Raw genomic sequence first — 20,408 nt, 5'->3', positions numbered from 1 at the left:
GATGACTGCTATTATCTGTCTGTCTCAATGAGCATAGGCACTTCAAGAGCAGAATCAATGATCTGCAGACATCCCTGAAATTGGTACCAGAAAGCCTTGAATTCATGCTTATTAATTAAATAAAGCTTCAAAGGTAAACTGGGTTGCTGGTATGAGGGTACAACATAGCCTACTGTGAGCATCATATATAACAGATAATAAACAGTTTACATGGCTCAGAAAACCACCTGGCTTTAGAGGCTCCAAAATGTTCTTAATTCCAGGAGCTCTGGGTCCAAGACCTAAGACATATCTTCCCTTTACAAAGTATCAATCATATTCCCAGCCCTGTGCTTAGTACTCATTTTATGATGAAGATGTTCTCAGAGAAGGCAAAAATTCTTATCGTACACAGTTCAGTAGGACGGAACTGGGTTCTCAAATCTGGCTACTTTGGAAAAGTTGCCCAGACTAACTTTCCGGGTTGTAAACAACATAGCCAAAATTAGAATCATGAACTGTCCAGTTGCCAAGATCATTTCCCCTCAAAATACCCTAAGGGCAAACTCTGAAGTCTTTGGAGCTGACTTAGAGAGAAAATGGGACAGTTACTTAGAAATGTGGCATGTTGACTCCATGGCCTCCAGCACATCACGGGGACATGTCCTGCATGCTCTCCCCAGAACCAAAATACCTTTGTTCAGTCTGAACAACAAGGCTCTGGACTTCTACACAAACGTAAGACAGGACAAAGACCTGACAGAACAGAGCACCAGCAGCGCATCATGGGTTATGGGAACAAAGTGCACCTCACCAAAAAAAAAAAAAGAAAAGAAATCACACACCACACACCAAAGCCTGGTGTTCTCAGCTGTGTTAGTCAGAGCAAAGCAAAGACAATCTCCATGGGCTTTTGTACCAGGCCAGGAGGTACCTAATGTGGGAATACTTCTGAATCACTTCAAGGGACCAGAATATAGCTTGACCTTTCCCTCCAACTGTCCCCAGCCCTGACATCTTCATCGATGTCTCCCCTCCATTCCTCCCAGACCATTTCTTGTTACCAAGAAAATCAAACAGGTCTTTCAGGTCTTACTTGGCCTCAATTGACAATCCAGATGTCAATTGATGGGTGAGATGCCTTGCCCACCCTGCCAAGTGAGACACAAAGGCACCCCAGTCATGCTGCAGGCCTACCTGACTCACACCACTCTGAGCGGCCTTCCTCTCAGCCTCGCCACCTCTGTGCAGCTCTGTGGGCCCAGCCTCCCTTCCTGGAAAGGGGCTGCCCAGAGGCTTGCTGGGCTCGATCTCCTCAGGGGCATGGAGCTCTGGGAGTCTCTGCTCAGTACTCAGGCACCTGACCACGTCTGAAGGTTTCAAGCAGCTCTTCTTAGAGATCTTGGATCCACCAGGGCATCTCTCACCTGCCTCACTCTCTGTTTTCCTCTCATATTGTCCATTCTCTTCTTGCCAGCACTGCCTCTTGCTCTGGCTGCTAAAGGCATCACTAAGCTCTGAGATGACCCTATCAGGGCTCCCCAGCAGTGGCTGGGAGAAGCTATCTTGGTGAGGGTGGATCCCACCCTCTCCATTGATGTGAAGAGGGGTTTGGGTACTAGGTGTCAGAGAGTAAGTTTTGTGGGGTGGAGGCAAGGCTAATGGGGAAACCACTGAGCGGGGATTAGAGCGAACTGACCAACTTGAATAGGGGAGGCTGAGAGGCAGGGAGGGACGAGCCCTTGTTGGCAAGGAGAGGTAGTCCATGTCATAGACAGAAGTCTCAGGCAGAGGAGGCAAGGGTGGAGTCAGGGCCAGAGAACGCCTGCCTGGGACCCCTACAGTCAGCGAGATCCATTCAGAGGTGATGGCATGCATCTCGGGGGACAGAACCCGGCGGGGGTTGGGTAGAGATGAGGGGGCTGGCATGATGAGCTTGCTGTGACTAGGACACTTGAAAAGAAAAGGAGAGAGAAGAAAACAAAAGAAAGAAGCAAAAGATACAAGTGTCAGCAAAAAAGGAGAAAGGAGGAAAATAATTACAAGGGGGCATAAAGAAGAATGAAATGGAAAGGATGATTAAGACACTCTGGTGTCCAAAAAAGAAATCATCTGGTGATGCTTGAGAGAAACTGGGATGTGAAAGTGCATGAGTGCGGGCAGGCAGGATTAGGAGAGGAGTAACAGATGGGTAGAAATAGAAAGGGCTCCCATCAGACAGCTGCCAATTGTGCTAGACCACTTTGCAGAATTGGATTTCCAAAGGACAGTTCCTCCTCAGCCCTCAACTATCTCTGTAACCAGGGCCCTGACCCAGAACTAGGGGGAAAGGTGGCCCAACACTGTCCCTTCCTTTAGCTTTTATTCTTTAGGGAGCTCAGGCGAGTCTTCCAAAAAAGTGTGGCCATTTTGTTTTAGAATCACTATTGGTTACAGTCAAGTGAAAATACCTCCCCGAGTATCCCACATTACTATAAAACAGAATGTCTTGATCCAATCTCACACTTTCTCCTGTGAGATGACAAATATGGATCTCAATTGCACAGAGAGCTCAACCAATACATTATGCCAGAACCCTCTATGGGGGTCAGAGGCAAGCAGGTGAGAGAAGAGGAAATAATCAGAAGATGAGAGATAAAGAGATACCATCTCTGTATCATCCTGGGTCCCCAGATCTCCTGGCCATCCTTTCCACAATTTATATAGTGGTATGGTTACTTTATTCCACAGGATGTCACTTCTACCATGACTCTCCTGCACTTATTTTTCTCTTGGCTTTGGGCAAGTGAGCATGGGTTTGTAATAATTTATTTATTTATTTTGATTGGTCCTGGGGCTTGAACTCAGGGCCTGGGTGCTGACCCTGAGCTCTTTTGCTCAAAGCTAGTGTTCTACTACTTTGAGCCACAGCTCTACTTCCCTTTTTCTGGTTAACTGAAGATAAGAGTCTCATGCACTTTCCTACCTAGGTTGTTTTTTTTTAAATGAGGATCCTCAGGTCTCAGCCTCCTGAGTGGCTAGGATTACAGGCAGGGGGCCATCAGCACTCAGATGCAATAACACTGTTGTTTTTTTTTGGGGGGGGAGGGCCGGTCTCGGGGCTTGAACTCTGGGCCTGGGCGCTGTCCCTCAGCTCTTTAGCTCAAGGCTAGCACTCTACCACTTGAGCCACAGCCAGTTCCACAGCCACTTCCAGTTTTCTGTGGAAATAAAAGTCTCACAGACTTTTCTTGCCTGGGCTGGCTTTGAACTGGGATCCTCAGATCTCAGCCTCCTGAGTAGCTAGGATTACAGGTGTGAGACACCAGTGCCCAGTGGCAGTAACATTTTAAAACAAGTTTGCTCAGCTGGGCGTGGATGGCTCATGCCTGTAATTCTAGCAACTCAAGAGACTGAGACCTGATGATCATGCTTCAAAGCTATTCCAGGCAGGAAAGACCATGAGACACTTATCTCCACTTAGCCCACCAAAACCCAGAAGTGGAGCTGTGGCTAGCTAGAGTGCTAGCCTTGAGGGAAAAAGCTCAGGAACAGTGGCCAGGCCTTGAGTTCAAGCCCCATGACCAACAACAAAAAGTTTGTTCATAATTAATGTTTAGAAAAGCAAACATCTTCCTGTGCCTATAGACTGTGTAGCTCAATGCCTACAGCCCAATGCAGGCTGACCATCTATAAGGTCCCCTTTCCAACCTGATTCCAGTGAATGCTTGCAACAGTACTTTGGACCTGATCTACCTGTCTGAAGATGAGAATGCAAAATACTCTTTCAACTTTGCAAGACAATCTTGACAGACAAAAATTGTAGAAAGGACCACCTTGGGCCAAGGGTTTTATGGTATAGTAGAGGTTTTCACACCACCATCTTTAACTAATAAAGGCTCTGGTTTCTCTTTTTCTACTCAAGCCCACATCAATTTCCTTGGGTTATTCCTTTCCACTCCCTTTTTCCTTGTTACTTGTAACACATGAAAACAAACTCCAGTGTCCAGTCTGCATTGCTGCCAACAGTTCTTAATCACAATGCGCAAGAACCATTCCAGAGAAGCCACACACCATTGGCACATGGGCACTGCTGAGCACTGAAATTCCTGTGCTGAGTATTATAGAAAAGCAGTGATAAGAAGCTTAGATACCTGTGGGCTTGCTGTGGCACTGCGACTTGGGGAGGAGGAATAAGGCAGGTCGATGTAATCCACAGGGTTTTTCACCAGTGGCCTCTTGAGCACATCCACATAGGTAATGGGGAAGATGCCTTGGCGGGATGTTCCTGGAATCCTCCCCTCGTACCAATTCTCATCTACCTGTCGAAGAAGTGTGATCCTCTCACCCTGAAAGACACAGCCAGAGAAGCATGCTTGTCTTACCATACCTCAAAACACCTGAGGCCCCTGCCTGTACACTGCACATCCTTTGCTCAGGGAAAATCTTCCCTGCTGATTCTGGATGGAGCTGACACCATGGGATGGGGAACGCCCACAGCAGTAGAACTTTCTGAATGATACAGAGTTAAGCTTGGTTTTCAAGGATTTCAGGAAAAAGCAGCAGAATATCAGATTCCTGTTCTAGAGTATGAAATATCATGTTTTTGAGTCACTTAAAGCAAAAAAGACATTCAGTGTTTATTTGTAAGGTAAAAACTTTAGAGGATTATCTTTTTCTTTCTTCTTATACCTTTATTTTTTTCATGCATGATAGAAAACTTAGAACATATACATAAAACAAAATAATCACCATTTATTACATTATCATTTGGGGATAATGACTGTTAATGTTTTGGCTTATGAGCCCTCTAGATTTAACTCAATACATATGAATTAAATGTACTCATATTTTTATTAGACTTACTTTATATTAGACTTACATTTTCATATAAAAACTGAGTATATATTATATTTTGCCTTTTCTATTTGCTTTTTGGTATTAACAATATAAAGTGCCCCTTTAGCTTTTTAAAAATTATATGTAATGTAATATAATGTGTATATACATATCCCTCCCTCCTCCCCATACTGACACGGTATTGCTATGTAGCCCAGGCTGCACTTTAACTTGTGATGCTCTTGTGCTTTACCTCCAGATTGCTAGTATTACAAGCATGTGTCACAACATCCAGTATAGTTATACACTTATAAAATGTACATTTTAATGGACTACTGCAAGGCATTCTATTGTTTATACATATGATTTTATCACTAATCCCCTGCTATTGGGATATTAGATTGTTTCCAAAATCTGCCTCTTTCTTTCCTTTTCTTTTTTTTTTCTTTTTGAGGTGTGGTGAGGAAGTACCAGGGCTTGAACTGAGAGCCTCACAGTTGTTCAGTTGGTGCTTTATCACTAGACCTCCTTTAGTCTGACTTTTTGCTGGTTATTTTGAAGATGGAGTCTTACAGATTTTTCCACCCAGGCTGACTTAAACTGTGTGATCCCCTGGATGTCAGCCTCCTGAGTAGCTACAATTACAGGTGTGAGTCACCAATGCCTGGTTCAGAGTATCTCTTGTATGCAAGGCAGTCCATCTTTTGCAAGCCATGAGCTGACTTCTCTCAGTCCTCAATAAAATTAGCAATTTTGATAACTTTAGCACCCCAGAGAATTTTGATACAGACAGAATATTTGAATGCTTTGCAAGAGGCAATCCTCTGCACAGGATAACTATGTGCACAATAGGCATGCTGAGCCCCTAAGAGGCAATAAAGATGGTATTAAGACTAGCATCTGCTGCTTATGTAAGAACAACCAGATGCCACACATCACACTGGTGGTTTCACATATGTTGCCTAATTGAAGCCTCTTTCAAGTACCATGGGAGAGGGCCATTTATCTTCAAGTCGTTTTTTCCTCTATGAGGCACTGGGAACTCAAAGTATTTAATTCCCCACAAGCTCAAGGCTGGCAAAGTGTGACTTTCTGGTACTTAAGTTTTTTCCCCTTCAGCCTATCAATATCTTAGAAACATAAACCTAGTCATCAACAGTGCAACAGGTACTCACTAAGTGTTGGCTGGATAACTTGTAAAAGATGATTAAAGCTTGAGAAATACTATCCTTTGTCAGTGAATTCAATGTAGTTCAGCCCTGATTAGTCTAGTCTTTGTTTAAAATACCTCATCTCAGAAAATTCTCCAAATGCCCTTATTGCAATTTCTATCAGCATATGAACCTCTTAAAACTATAGACTGGCACTCAGCAGCAACATTATATCCCCCTAATAACGATACCACCCAAGAGCCCCAAAGCATATCATAAGAAAGGGAGCTTACCTTTCTGAAAGACATTTCTACTTGAGTATCACCATTAAAGTTAAACTTAGCAATAGCTTCTCCATATTCCAACACCTGCACGGGTGTCAACTTTTTGGGCTGAGCCTTTTCAGCAGGAGGAAGTAGCTGAGAAAAGAAAAGAAGCAAAGAAGACAGAGGGGCAACAAGAGGAATAGAAAGCAACACAAGTATTCAGTAAACACAGTGCTTTGGATATGGTTGGGATTTTTCTCAGAAAGATAAGGGGCTACAGTACCTCAATGTAGGTGCGTGGGAAGATTCCCACCCGGCCATGGTGTTCGCCTTCATACCAGTTCTGATCGATCTGCTTATAAATGTAAACAATGTCTCCCTTCTGCAGAGGAAGCTCCCTGTTGACAGAAGGCCACTGGATTTTAGCAGATGGCTCAATATGTGCAAGATTAAGACACTTATGTTTCTTATCAGGAGACTTCAAGTGGGGTTAAGGGAGAGAGATTACAGAAGAAGGTGGCTCCATATTTGGTAGTAAGAAACCCACTCGTCAGGAAATTACATCACATTGGGCATTTTTCCAGTCTTTTGTGGGATGGGTGTTAACATTCAAACTGAATAGCATTCCAGATTGCTGAGAGGCCTGGTTGGTTTGTTGGAGCTTTCTCAATGAATGTTTTGTGAATACTGTCTGAATGCTTTGAATATTGACACACCACAAAGAGATGCTCCCAAAAGCCTTAACTGATGTTTATTTGAGGGTGGAAAAATGTCTCCTTCTGGATACATTTACTACCTCCTTCTGTGCTGCAGCAATAAAGTCTGCATTGCTCTAAATTACCTGTGAATAATCTGCAACATACCAAGATCCTTCAATCATTTCACCAGTCAGCCAGCTGTGTACCCCCTCATCTCACTATCCATCTCTCTAACACCACACAGTAGGGAAGACTCTAAAGTTAGACAAACCTGGACTCAAATTCCATTCTATGATTTATAGGCTCTGGGGCTTTAGATAAGATACTAATACTTAATCTCTCTGAGACACTATTTCTTTATCTGATCACAGTTGCTAATTCAAAGTTGCGGCCACCAATGCAAAGGAAACACAGTGCCTGTTCTAGACATTCAATAAATGCTCATTTCCTTTCTTTTGAATGTGGAAAAGGGCTCTTGGAAAGAAAAGGGGATTTTCTTTCAAAGTGCTTCATGCCCTTTCCCCATTTCTCCAAATCCATGCCTTGCCTAAATAATGATGACATTAACATTTAACTAGGACTCCTTTTTAAAAAACAATGAGACACCAAGAGAAATGAATTCTTTATGTGACGTGTTACTGTAATCTCTCTGCACATCACCTTTTATAAAAACAATAAAAAAATTAAATGAGACAAAAAGATGGATTAAAAATAAAATGAAAACTCCAGAGGGAAAAAATTATGGCTTGAAATTTTCTTGGATGAAGAAAAATCTTTTTTTAAAATATATTTTATTATGAAAATACTGTACAGAGGGGTTACAATTACATGGGCAAGATAATGAGTACATTTCTTATCAAGCATTGTAGCCTCCTCCTTTGTTTCCCCTTCCCATCCCTTCCCAGCCTCCTCCCACCACCCCCCTATCCAGTCCCCCCCCCCCCCCGCAAGAAAAATCTTTTTCACTTGCATCAAAGTATGGGGAAAAGATCTCTGATTGTAATTTGGAAGGGGTGTGCTACCAATTGTCCCATAGTACATGAGGGATGCCAGCTAAAGAACAGGGCACATCTGGAAAAACTTGCACACAGCACAGAGTTGGCACAAGGTGACTGATCTCTAAATCCTGCACTGGGAGCTAAGATTTTAATCCTAAATAGGCCTGTGAAGAGGATCTAGACATTTGTTTCTGTGAGAAGAAATGTCTCTCACCACATTTTTGCCAAAGCCTTTTGTGAAGTGTCCCCAGTTCTCCTTTTATCCCTAATTGAAGGCAAAAAGCATGAGCAGGATTCTCATCTCTCTACTTCTGCGGAGTGTGTGCAGACTCCTAAGTCAGTGATCCTGAGTGTTTCACAGCATGGAGGGCAAGTAGGAACTGAAACAGTCCTATAACTAATACTAAGCAAAGAAGAAAGACAGCTTGAATGAGAGAAAAAAATCAAGAAGAGGTATGCAGTTGTGGCCAATGGAGATAAATAATGAGGTCTCTGTGGTGACCATACTATATATAGACTACCCCCAGCTCCAAAAGAACCATGTGACCAGGGGCTGGGAATGTGCCTTAGTGGTGGAGTGCTTGCTTAGCATGCATGAAGCCCTGGGTTCGTTTCCTCAGTGCCACATAAACAGAAAAAGCCAGAAGTGGCACTGTGGCTCAAGTGGTAGAGTGCCAGCTTTGAGCAAAAGAAGCTCAGGGACAGTGCCAAAGCCTTGAATTCAAACCCTAGGACTGGCAAAACAAAAAAAAAAACAAACAACAAGAACAACAACAAAAACCCATGTGACCAAATATGATGGTAACTACTAGGAAACAATAGCACAATACACTGATAAACTTTAGGTCTTTTCTGGAATATCATTGCATATATGAGCACAACACAGCAAGGAACCTGGTTGACTTTTCCATATTGTTGAACCATGTGTCTCCACAGCACAGTTTTTTGTTTGTTTTGTTTTGTTTTACAGTAACACAGATAACTTTAAAGGATTAGAAGGTTTAAAATAAGACTCTCTATGGACGTGGCAGTTACTGTTTTCGCTAAGTTCCAATGACTTTGTTTTGAAGGCACAGGTCATGATGGATTCAGAGTCAAGAAGGAACACTCTAGCATTAACAATGATGATAAAGGGTAACAATTTCCCTGAATCTCATCTTCTCATTTCTTCTATCTGAAATGATTGCACACGAGAAGAAATTACTTTAAACTCTTTCATGAAACCTAGGAAAATACATTATCATTACACCCTTCTTAATTCAAAGGGAAAAAAAACAGTTATCTATAGGATTAAACTGCAAATTAATTTATATGCCTTTGACATTCTCCTTCTGGCTAAAAAAGAGAGATAATACACTTGGAGCATTGAATTCTGATCCACTGTAAAACATGTTTTACAGGTTTTACCCTGGTTCCTCACAAGAGAAGCATTTTTTTTAAATCCTCATCATGCAGATAAGGAAGACTAGGGATGAGAGATTGATGGCTTAGACAAAACAGCAGACATCTCTTGGCTGATCAGCTACAGACTGGAGTAAAATAAACAAGTTCAACGTCATCAGATTCATATCTACATTTTAGAAACTGGCCCAGTTGCTTATTTGGCATTGGAAATGGGAACCGCAGTTGAGTAGCCCTCCCACCGTGTTCCCTGTCACTTATGGATGTGAGCTGATGGCTATGGGGTTTTCAGCTGCAAATGAAAGTACACGACCAATTTTAATCTATAGTTAACTACAAAGCTAGCACATAGAAAGATTTCTGCAGCCATGAATATACAGCAAAGTATCTCTTCTAGAGTGGAAGTGGGAAGTAACAGTGGTTCCTGAACTCATTTTTTTACAACAGGATTTTTGTTTTGAGAAACACCTTACAAGGTGTGCACTCTGAGGAATGCACTTAAAAAAATGCTAGTTTCCTGTGGGTTCTCAGAGACCTTTACTCTTTTGGAATGCTGAAGGGAAACTGGCCAAGTTATATTCCGAGAGACTGGTTCTACACTTTCTTGAAGTGTTGGGTAGATGAAGTTGCCACTTACTCAAGCAAACTGGGCCCTATATAGAAGGCTGGGGACACAGTGCCTAAAAGCCCAGCACCTGGTGCCAGTTTCTGTACCTACAGTCCTGCAGTTTCCTTGTGTGTTTAGTGGGGCAAATATGACTATATTCCACAGGGTTCATTCTGTCCTCATTCATGAGGGCTGAAAGAATATTCAACATATTTTAAACAGTGCTTGGTATGTAAACTATGTTATGTTTTGAAGTCCACATTATTCTTTTTTCAACTCTCTTCTACATGCATACTGTTGTGTTCAAAGCAGCAGTGAAAAATACAAATATGACAGGTGGTACTTACTTTAATGTCTGAGCTTTAAAGTCAAATTTGGCTCTGGCAGGTCTCATCTAAATACAAGAAACAATGACAAGTTAATGTCATGGATCATGTCCAATAAAAAGGTCACACGTTCCTAAGTTTCTAGAAAGCAAAGCAGAAAAATTCACTCTATCCAGTTCGTTGTGGTACAAAAATCTGGGCCAAATCCCAGCATCTGACCTTATTTTTAGTTACCTTGGCCATGCATGAAAATTCCCCTAAAAAGGACCAGATTTAGGGAAAAGCAGTTTGAAAAATCTCAATGCTGCAGGAGTTGGGATCCCCCAAAACTTGCTGACCCTAGCTACTGGCAGCCAGAAGTTCCAAGGCATTCCTTATCTACTGACTCACTTCTTAGGACCATTTTCTATTTGCCTGAATTAAATTTTGATCTGCAAATAGTTGAAACTCTGATTCACCTTTTCTGCCAACTTGTATTCCATATTGCTTAGATTCAGTGAGATCACCCCAAAAGCCAGAAAAAGCCAGTCCTGAACCGAAATAAAGCCATCTGCTGAGATTTCCATTCCTGCTGGGACAGCTCTTGCTCTCTCCTCCCAGACACCCCAGCCTGCAAGTCAGACTCAGCCCTGCTCCACATTCTCATCAATTTTGTCATTAGAGAGAGCCCCTGAATCCACAGCACCATTGTGGGTCTGACCTCTGGTTCCCCCAGGCACAATGCTTGCTTTGATTTTACCTTCTCCACACTGGATCCACTGTCACCCAAGAGCACAAACAACATTCCTCAAATTCTTCCTCAGGTCACTCCCTTGCTTTGAGGCTGGCAGCTCTGCTCTTGTTCTTCATATCAGTTCTCCATTTGCAACATTTCTCCCCTCTTACCTCACTGCTTTTCCTATTTCCAGTCCAGCATATCTTCTTGCTACACCTCTGCTAAGTCCCCTTCTTTGTCTATAATGTCTTCTGCTCCAATTCTAGCAAGAAATTCACCTTTACTTACTATATTCATTTAATATCTTTCTCATCTCTAAAAGTAGGCTTTTCAAGCTTTTTTTTTTTTTTTTTTTTTAAGGAAGATAAACAGTAAAAATCAGGTAAATGCCAATGTAATTCTATCCCTAAGCCATGAGAAGCTTCAACCTCTTCAATTGCTATGACTTTTTGGTCTAGAAAAACAATGTGATGAAAATGAAATAACATCATCTCTTCCTTACGAGAAGGGATTGGTTGAGTGGAAGAAAAAAATGAAGGAACATTTTAGTTAAGAAAAAGATTTAAAAGTCATTAAACTTAATGTTAGATTTTGATCCTTCAATAGATGCCCATAGTTGTATGCTTCTCAAACTGAGGTCTTACAGGGTCTTCTTAGGGACTGTGAACTCTCCACAGGAGTTTTGTTTTGTTTTTGGGTTCTGTTTTTGAGACAGGGTCTTGCTATATAGCCCAGGCTAGTCTTGAACTTACAAGCTTCCTGCCTCCACATCCTCAAGCCCAGGATTATAGATGTACCCCACAATGCCCAGCTCTCAACAGCAGTTTTTTGTTTTGTTCTGTCTTTGTATTTCTATGTTGACATTTCCATCTATCTATAAACATACATAGCAGGGAGCAACTGAATGGCCACTTTATAATTGAGTTAATGCCACTCCATTGCAATGCCTATATTTATGTCTGTTTGTAGTCAATGATCATAATTTAAGTTGTAAAAAAGAAAAAGAATGGATATGGAACTAATGATAAAATGACACAAGTTCATAAGAGCCAATAGCAAAAGTTGCAAGTACAAAAAGCTCACAGTGATCCCAAAAGAAAAAAAGTAAGTAAGGTAAACAAAATAGGGGTGCAAAAAGTCACTCTATATTACCCTATTAGAGCCATGTGACTATTCAAATACATACCAAAATAGCATCTATTTATACTTTGGATGATATACAAGTTCTTTAAAAATAATATCATTTATTCATTTAATTAATAAAGTTTATATAGGCATATAGTTTGTTAGTAAATAATTTATGAACTATTTAATGAGTAAATAAGTTTAGGTCAATAATGGTGTCTGGTGCTTTTTTTTCCATTAAAAGGAACTTATAGAGACTGGGCACTCATGTCTCCTTTGTAATTCTAGCTTTTCTGGAAGGTGAGAACTGGAGGAGTGAAGTTCAAAGCCAGTCTAGCAAAAAGCCAGGCTGGAGAAGTTGCTCAAGAGGTAGAACTCCAGTCTAACAAGTACACGGTCCTGAGTTCAAGTCCTAGTACTGGCCAAAAAAGGTAAAAAAAAAAAAAAAAAAAGGAATTCATACATTACTCAAAGCTGAGAAACAATGATTCCATTGAACTCTTAAGACATATGTATGTGAGTTATCGATGGCTAGACAAGACAGTTACAGTCACTTCTCTATGCCCCTCTAACTCATCTTTGCTTCCTCTGGCTCTCATTGTTACTCACTCTAGCATGAGGTAATAAATATGCACAAGGGAAACTCTTCTACTACTAGCCTTCAAAGACTATCCCAACTCTGCCTCCCACAGGAGCCTATACAGAATTAGTTGCCACCCATGTTCTACTGAGTGAGAATAAAGTACAGCTCCACAACACAGCCTGGTGCTTGCTGGTTATTTTCTCACATTTACTAGTCAACTCCTAAGGCTATGGTTCTCCTAATGCAGTCCCTTAAACTGGCACCATCAACATCTCCCTAGCAACTTGCAAATTCTCAGGCCACAGTCCAGATCAAAACATTGTAGACGGGACCCAAGAACCTGCATTCTAACAAGCCTTCAGGAGGTTCTGATGCACAGTCAAATATGAACACTTCTACTTAAGAGGGGAGTCAAGACTTGTCAAAGAGAAAGCACCTGCTTCTGTCCATGGCTACCTCACCTGAGCTGCATCTTCATTTCCATGTGTTATCAGAATGCCTTTGCACATTTCTATCTTCTTCCTCATTCACAGGCCCATAGACCTGGAATGGATGAACCCACACCAGAACCTCCTGGTCAGCGTTGTTCTGAGGAGGAGCTGCAGTGCCAAGGGGGAGGCTAAACTTCCCTTATAGGTGAGCGAGTGACACTTCTAACTTTTGCTTCCTTTTCCTGCTACGTGCTCTTTTTCTCCTACACTTTATAATCTCCTCCCACTCCCCAGATTTCCTTAAGTCAGCGTCCCTTCTTTTCTTTATCTCTTTTTGCTAAACACCTTCTATTTCTCAAAAATAAATAAGTGAATAAGTACTAGCCAATGATACCTATGTCACTCAAAAGCTAGAAATATTAGTATGGATCTACTATACTAAAAGTTTATAAAACTACATATTGTATCACTCCATACTACCAAGCACCCATATGCCACACCCCAGACATGTATACTTCCCCAAGAAGAGACCATCTTCAGCAGAACTAGCTAAGGGTCACATGGCAAAGCATAAACTCTTAGTCAAGAGGCAGCATGTAAGTCAGCACAAGAATTCCAAAGTACTGACCTTGATGTAGGCAGCCAAGATAAATCACTTCAAAGTTTTGTTCCTCAATCCTTTTATAATATGAAATGTTTAAGCTTACAAATGTCAAAAAAGCAATGAAATAAATGAAAGGCCTCTCAGAGATCTCTGTACCTTCTATGGGTTTATCCTAACCACAAGTCCTTCAGTTGTTCAGTGGTGCTGAAGCACTACTAAACAGGTCACACAATAATTAATCAGTCCATACATGCACAGCAGTAAGCTCTCTGATGTTTCCATGGCAATGCCACCAAATTTGGAGGCCCTTATTACTGTCATAAAATATCACTAGCCAACTTCAGTAACATAAGTTGCATTAACTACTTCTTTAAAAATGAATCATTACCAATGTGCATGGCCTAAGGTACATGGCGGTTAAGCAGAATGTACAGGCAACATGGTATCATGATCAAATGCAGAATGGAGAGGACTGGACTCACGGAGGCAGCCAATGCTCTAAACATGCATTAAGGGTGTGCACAGCAGATCCCGGTCCCACAGCCAGGCATGCTTGAACATATAGAGCACAGGACATAATGGGGCTCATGTCCATTCACCAGCCACAAAAGAGCCAAAGCAAGGCTAAGGGAAGCCAGGATGACAGATGCTGTTTGCAAAACTACATTGGCCTACAGAGGGCAATGCTGAGGGAAGGCAAGTATTGCTTTGGGTCAAGCAGCAATTTGAGGTGACCAAAACAGACCTCTGACCCAGATTTCCTTTTTGCAGTATCGTCTATATTGAGAAGGTCCCCAAAGCGCTCATTAGTGATAAACTGATGGTGCGTCGGGATGACGCCCGTGTGGCGTCGAGCTGCAATATCGGCCTCTTCTTGCTCACGCTTAAGTCGTCTCTGGTCCGCTAAAAGTTTCTGCCATAAAATTGCATAAAATGGGCAGTGAATAATCTGGTCTAGGGTAATAGAAAATGGCCAACAAAAGCAAATAAGGAAGATGGTAGGGGGTAAAAAGGGAGGTGGCTTTAAGTCAGAGGGGTGGGTGTTAGGGCCACAACTATTATGTTCCCATGGCAACCACCCTCCACACACCCTATAGAGAGAGAGAAACCTGCCTAGGAGAAACCTGGGGAAGGCTGGAATGTGGGAAAGCATGATTCCATATGACCACATTGTCCAGCTAACTATCTCTGGCTCAGCCCAAAGTCATCTGATTTCTAGCAGCAAAGGGCAGAAACCCAGGGATCACAGACAGGGAACTACAGGTATGTTGGATTGGCAGTTAAAGTTACCTCCCAAAGGTAGTGATATATTCTCACAGTGTATTCCCAAGGTGAGACCAGTACTGGCTATTTTCTGCAGCCCATATCAGGACCATGAAACTTGTTCAGCAACTAAGTCAGTTCTGTGCCTGCTCTGTCAGTTACTCTACCACACATTATTCACAGAGTTGAGCTGTCCAGAAAATGTGGATCCTTTCTTCTAGGCCTGCCAACACTTCCCTAAACACAAGTTTTAGGAGGCCTTAGGATATGCATCAAAGGCTCTTCATGTGGCTAAAAGTCTCGGTTATTATCTTATCGAATTACTTCTTCATTAGGTGAAATGAACTGGGTTTAAAGGAATGCTGTGGAATATAAACACAGTAAAGAAACTAACCATAATGGTACCTAGGGTTAGAGGAAACAGTCTTTTCTCTGTTAAGAAAATAGTCATCAATTTGTTTTAAAGACTTTTTAAAAAATGCTTCAAGTTGGAAGGGTAACATTGATCAAGATCCTCTGTAGTAATTATCTGACTTGTAGAACTGAAACCTATTTGTAGAATTTCTTTAAAAAATAATTCAACTTGCTTTTTTAAAAATGTCTTTATATGCTATTGAAATGGCTTTATAGAATTTTAATGTGTTTCCTTATACCACAGCAATCTTTCATCCCTCAGATTAACATTCCTTACAGGAAAGCATTAATCAGAACTAATAATTCTTAGCATACTCAATAAAACATGTTTTTTTTTGTTTTTTGTTTTTTCCAGGAGGCAATCAACTCCAAGGGATGGTGAGTCCAATTTTTCTCTGAGGTCTACAAATAACAACTCATCAAATGACTGTGGGATTTCCACTGTTTGGTAAGTTGTTACAAAGATTAAATGAGAGAAGACGAGAAAATGAGTTATGAGACACAGGCCATCCAGAGAGCACTGGCCCACAGAGTCTTGGCTTCTAGCTTGTGAACCTCTGTAGGTTCACTTGTTAGGTGGTCCTGGGTAGGCCACTTCATTTTCTGAAATTCCATTGTCATCATGCAAACAATAAAGTATCTGCACAAAAGCAGAGTATTTATTACCTCCCCTCCCCCTCCCGCTGAGACTCAGAGTCATTTCTACAGTGAAAAGACTCAGGCTAGAGGCTGTTACAGTCTCTGCTTAGCCCCACTGGGGCACCAGCCAAGGTTTAACATCATAAATGGAAGCAGACAACTAATGGAGCAAACTCCCAACCCAGTGCTTAAACCTGAGCTTTGTAAATCAAGCAGTTTGTCACTTAACCATGTAAGTTCCAATCTCGGTAATGATTCCAATTATTTTAGGATCTGTGAGCTGCCCCCATTTTGTAGACCACATTTAAGGTATCGTTGTTAAATCAAATGAGTAAATAGGCCCTATTCAGGTAAAGTTCTACCACAAGACTGTCCAAGTTAGATTCTAAGGCTTTATACTTATTACTGAAATGGAATTCCCCCTTCCTCTCATGGCAGTCCAAGCCTGCATACACAGGAATCCTGGGCCTTGGGACAGGAAATACGTAACAAAAAACAAGGAAATGAATCTGTTTTGTCTTCATGGACACTCATCATTAATGAGTTTTAGATCTGGTTGTTACAAATAAATCTGGACATCAAGTGCTTCCTCTTTCTTCTTGCATTCGACAGTATAGGATCGTAGTGAAAACTGTCCCTGGAAGAGGACAGGGACAGGCATGTTCTCTCTCTCTCTCTCTCTCTCTCTCCCTCTCCTTCCTTTGTCTAGTCTATCTCTCGTTCTACTCCTCTCTCTCTCCTTACCATCTGGCAGCAATGATTATAATCATAAAGTTCTGTCAGCTTTACCCTAAATCTTTAGGAAACTCCACCTATACTCTGGAACCACTCACGACAGAAAAACATAGGAAAATGGAATAGGATAGGGCTATAAGTTCATGGCCACCTTCCCTCACTGCCATCTGTTCAAAGAAATTCTTCCATCTCTTAGCTCATTACAGGAAAATGGGAACTAAACTTGTCTAATCTAGAGGACCCCTTTTTCCTAGGAATGTGAAGTCTGGAACATATGCATTGTAATGCTTTATCACCATAGAAGCTGATTTTGTGCATTCGGCTGATATGCAGTTCCACCTCTTCCCAGATCCCTGGGAAAATGGACTCTTGTAGGTCCTGGCAGTCATACTGCATGCAGACATTTTATTAGCTGCAAGAAAATATCCATGTTCTGAAGTTCTTGGACTACCTGTGTTCTCACCAATACTAGTGTGTGTGTGTGTGTGTGTGTGTGTGTGTGTGTGTGTGTGTGTGTGTGTGTGTGTGTGTGTGTGTGTGTGTGTGTGTGTGTGTGTGTGTGTGTCTGAATTAAAGGTTAACAGAGTTAGGGACAATTTCTTCAAATCATTTTATAAAATGTATTGCCACATTATTTTTTGTTTTCCTACTGTGTTCTTCTTTCCTGATTTGAACTATGCTTTGTGCCCACTGAGGGGTGGGTAGTAGTAGAGAATGGATAGGGAAATTTCCTTACAGATGACCAAAGGGGTAGGTTTGGAGGAAGGATGAAAGAATGAACTCTGGTTTCCAGCTTCTGAAGCATTACTGTGTACCTCTTTCTGTGCCTACCTGCTGAGACTGAGATGCTATCTGGTTATGGCATGTGCAGCAACATGCCTACCTCTGGAAAAGTGGACTGCGAGAAGAGTAATTGAGCCTTTGTCCACATCACCCATGAGAAAATGTCTATGACATTTACTTCTTTCCTAAATGCTTTTTTTCCTGCATTAAAATTATCTACAAAGATGAGATTTACCTCTTTATCATCATGACGTCTTCGAATAAACTCTTCCGTTGATTCCAAGTAATCAGCTGGTATAAAATGTCTTGGTGATTCTGAATCTTCAAAAACAACAAAGTTGAGTTAAAACAGGCTAAGACTTAGTGGGAAAATAGGTAAGGAAAAGAGCTCACCTCTCTTCTATCATACCAAATTTCATATCAACAAGAGTCATCGTCAATTAGTGATCAATAATCAAATTCTGAACGAAAAAAACCCCAAACTCATCTTTCCCTTTTGCGATTTACTAGTTTAATATGAAGAAGATTCATCAGAAAGCAAAGGGAGAAGACATTCTATAAGTGTCCCTACAAAGAGGCGTGCAGGCTCTTACAGGGGTGGACTGTACACTCACACACACGGGGCCACGGAGAGGCTGCCTCTCAAAAAACCACAGGTGGGCAGGGATTGATACAAATAGCAAGGGTTTGAGATTCCAATGAACACATTTCTCAGATGAGCTAAACGGCCAATTTTTCTTTCGAAACACAGTTTGCTGGTTAGTCTAAATGAGATGGGGCTTTGTTTTTTAAAGAAGTGCAGCCACTGCAAGCCAAGGGTTAATTGCCAAGCAAAACAAACAGAAGCAAAGGACAAAGCAGAAAATGAGCACCAGGAGAACACAAGGAGGAAGAGACAGAGCAAGCAGAGTGGAGACGGGGGAAGGTGAGACTGGTCAAACACACACAAAATGCCACCTCCATGGGATGGTGCCAGTTCACTTTGTGGGTTGTTGTTCCTGTCCAGGTCATGGTCTGAGTACGGCACGGAGTTCCCATTATTAATAGCCCTTGGACAGTCCTCCAAGACTCCTACAGGTCTCTCCTGAGGGGGTTCTGAGCTGCGGCTAAGCCTGGCCATGGCATGCCGGGAAGACAGGCGAGTGGGCACCAGAGGCTTTGCCCCAGAAGGAGACTGGTCCTGATGGGGCTGACTGGGGAGCTCTGGCTTCTGGCCCACTGGGAGTCCTGAGGAGGAGTCACCAGGGGAAGCCTGTCTGGGGTGATGCTGGAGGGGCTTTTTCAATCGAAAAGGGAGAGGACTCATCAGGTATATGTTCCTGAGGAGGCTGCTCTTGTCGCCCCTGGGATCTGGACGCCAGTCAGTCTGCCTGGAGGACTGCTGCTGTTCATGCTTCCGGATGGTGGTAAAGCGGGTATATGAGGCGGGGCAGGTGCCCTTGCACTTGTTCAGGCGATGTTTGGGGAAGTCTCCATGAACACTGCCACTGCTGCCCTCTCTGCTGTCATTGGAGACAGTTGAACAGTGGTCCAGCTCATCTGAGCAGGTGGAGAGGGGCTCAGAAGGCACAAGGCCTCTGAAGCCCAAGGAGTGGTGTGCCATATTACTACATGTTGGGGAGGCATAGCCCCTTCCCGAGGTCATCCCATCTATCTCCCTGGGACAGAGTTTGGTTGACTCCAGGAGGGACTCTGCTGAGCGGGCTGAGATCAGGCCACTGCGAGACAGCACAGGGGTAGGGGACTTGCTCAGCCTGCCTGACAGGTCCAGGGATGGCATGGATCTGGACCGCTGAATGAGTTGCTCGAAGGCAGTGATGCGGGACGAGACGGTGTGTTTGGGAATGTGCTCTGAGCTCTCCTGGCTGGATCCCAGCTCACCCCTGGCCAAGGCCAGGTTGCTTCTTTCAAAGTGGGAGGCAAGATCTCGCACACTCGAGGAGGAGATGGATCCCAGGGAGAGGCCGGCTCGGTTGATCTGGTGCATATCCCGGTAGAACATAGTGAAGTGCAGCCCAGGCTTTTTGGAGAGGGGGCAGGGCCTCCTAGAGCTGGTGCTGTACTCCTGGAGGCTCATGGTGCTGCTGGACTTGTTGTCATAATCCCGCCGGGAACGCATGAGCAGGTTCTCAATACTTCCCCCCACCTGGAGCGGGAGGCCTCTTTTGGAATCAGTCAAAGAAACACAAAGGTTCTCACAACTCTGAGCCTTCTCTGAGGGCAACAGGACACTCTTCTGTTCCTGCAAAAGAGTGCTGGGAGCAGAGAGCCTGGGTTTGAATTTGGAAGGAAGGATCTCAGAAATGCAAGCTTTTGCAGCTGACAAGGGTTTCTTGTGTTTACAACCAGGGCCTAATGCACTAGTATGAAACGTTCGGCTATGAACTGAAGATGAAGAAATCATGTGAGCATTCCCACCTTTACGATCCACTGGTAAGCATGCAGAATAAAATAAACAGACCCATTAGGTTAAAGCTGAAAGCTGCTTCAAAAAAAAAAAAAAAGGAGAGGTAACATGCTCATTTATCATTAGGGCTTAAAAAATATTTTTTTTTTCCAGTTGATGTCCAGAAGCAAAATAATCTGTGCTGCAAAGCAGGTGCAAAGATGCAAAGAACAAAATGGCCACCTTGCCGTTAGGAAAGGCTGAAGCTCAGCTAATTTCTAAGAAAAGAGAATTAGAACAAAAACAAGAGAGAGATGCTTCGAGGGTGAGCAAGGTTGGGGTTCAGAGAGAAGGAAACCATTAATGCTAGAAAGAAAAATGGCCGACATGAAAATGGGGATGGGACACTCGAGGGCTCAGAGGCCTGGTCATGTATCTGCATATCCATGGCAGGTCCCAGTTACTGGAGGTAGGCCTGCTGTCAAC

At 42.7% G+C, this 20,408-nt stretch overlaps 1 protein-coding gene across 3 annotated transcripts in view; it reads right to left on the bottom strand.

Moving 5' to 3' along the window:
- Sorbs1 (sorbin and SH3 domain containing 1) overlaps positions 1–20,408 on the bottom strand; it is a 237,579-nt gene that overhangs the window by 18,911 nt on the left and 198,260 nt on the right. The window contains exons 20-27 of one of the 3 annotated variants that reach the window (XM_042689233.1): positions 18,494–19,966; positions 17,772–17,857; positions 14,448–14,615; positions 10,266–10,312; positions 6,498–6,612; positions 6,242–6,367; positions 4,113–4,307; positions 1,177–1,932 (exon numbers count right to left, since the gene is read on the bottom strand). In XM_042689233.1, coding sequence (XP_042545167.1) covers positions 1,177–1,932; positions 4,113–4,307; positions 6,242–6,367; positions 6,498–6,612; positions 10,266–10,312; positions 14,448–14,615; positions 17,772–17,857; positions 18,494–19,966 — 2,966 coding nt within the window. The remainder of the gene's footprint in view (positions 1–1,176; positions 1,933–4,112; positions 4,308–6,241; positions 6,368–6,497; positions 6,613–10,265; positions 10,313–14,447; positions 14,616–17,771; positions 17,858–18,493; positions 19,967–20,408) is intronic. The other 2 variants (XM_042689234.1, XM_042689236.1) reach the window with 2 other exon arrangements.

This window comes from Dipodomys spectabilis, unplaced genomic scaffold (genome assembly GCF_019054845.1).
Source record: "Dipodomys spectabilis isolate Male_0828 unplaced genomic scaffold, ASM1905484v1 ptg000125l, whole genome shotgun sequence".
Classification (NCBI taxonomy): Eukaryota; Metazoa; Chordata; class Mammalia; order Rodentia; family Heteromyidae; genus Dipodomys; species Dipodomys spectabilis.
Note: the sequence above shows the minus strand (reverse complement) of the source record. Positions and strands in the feature narration are given on the sequence as shown.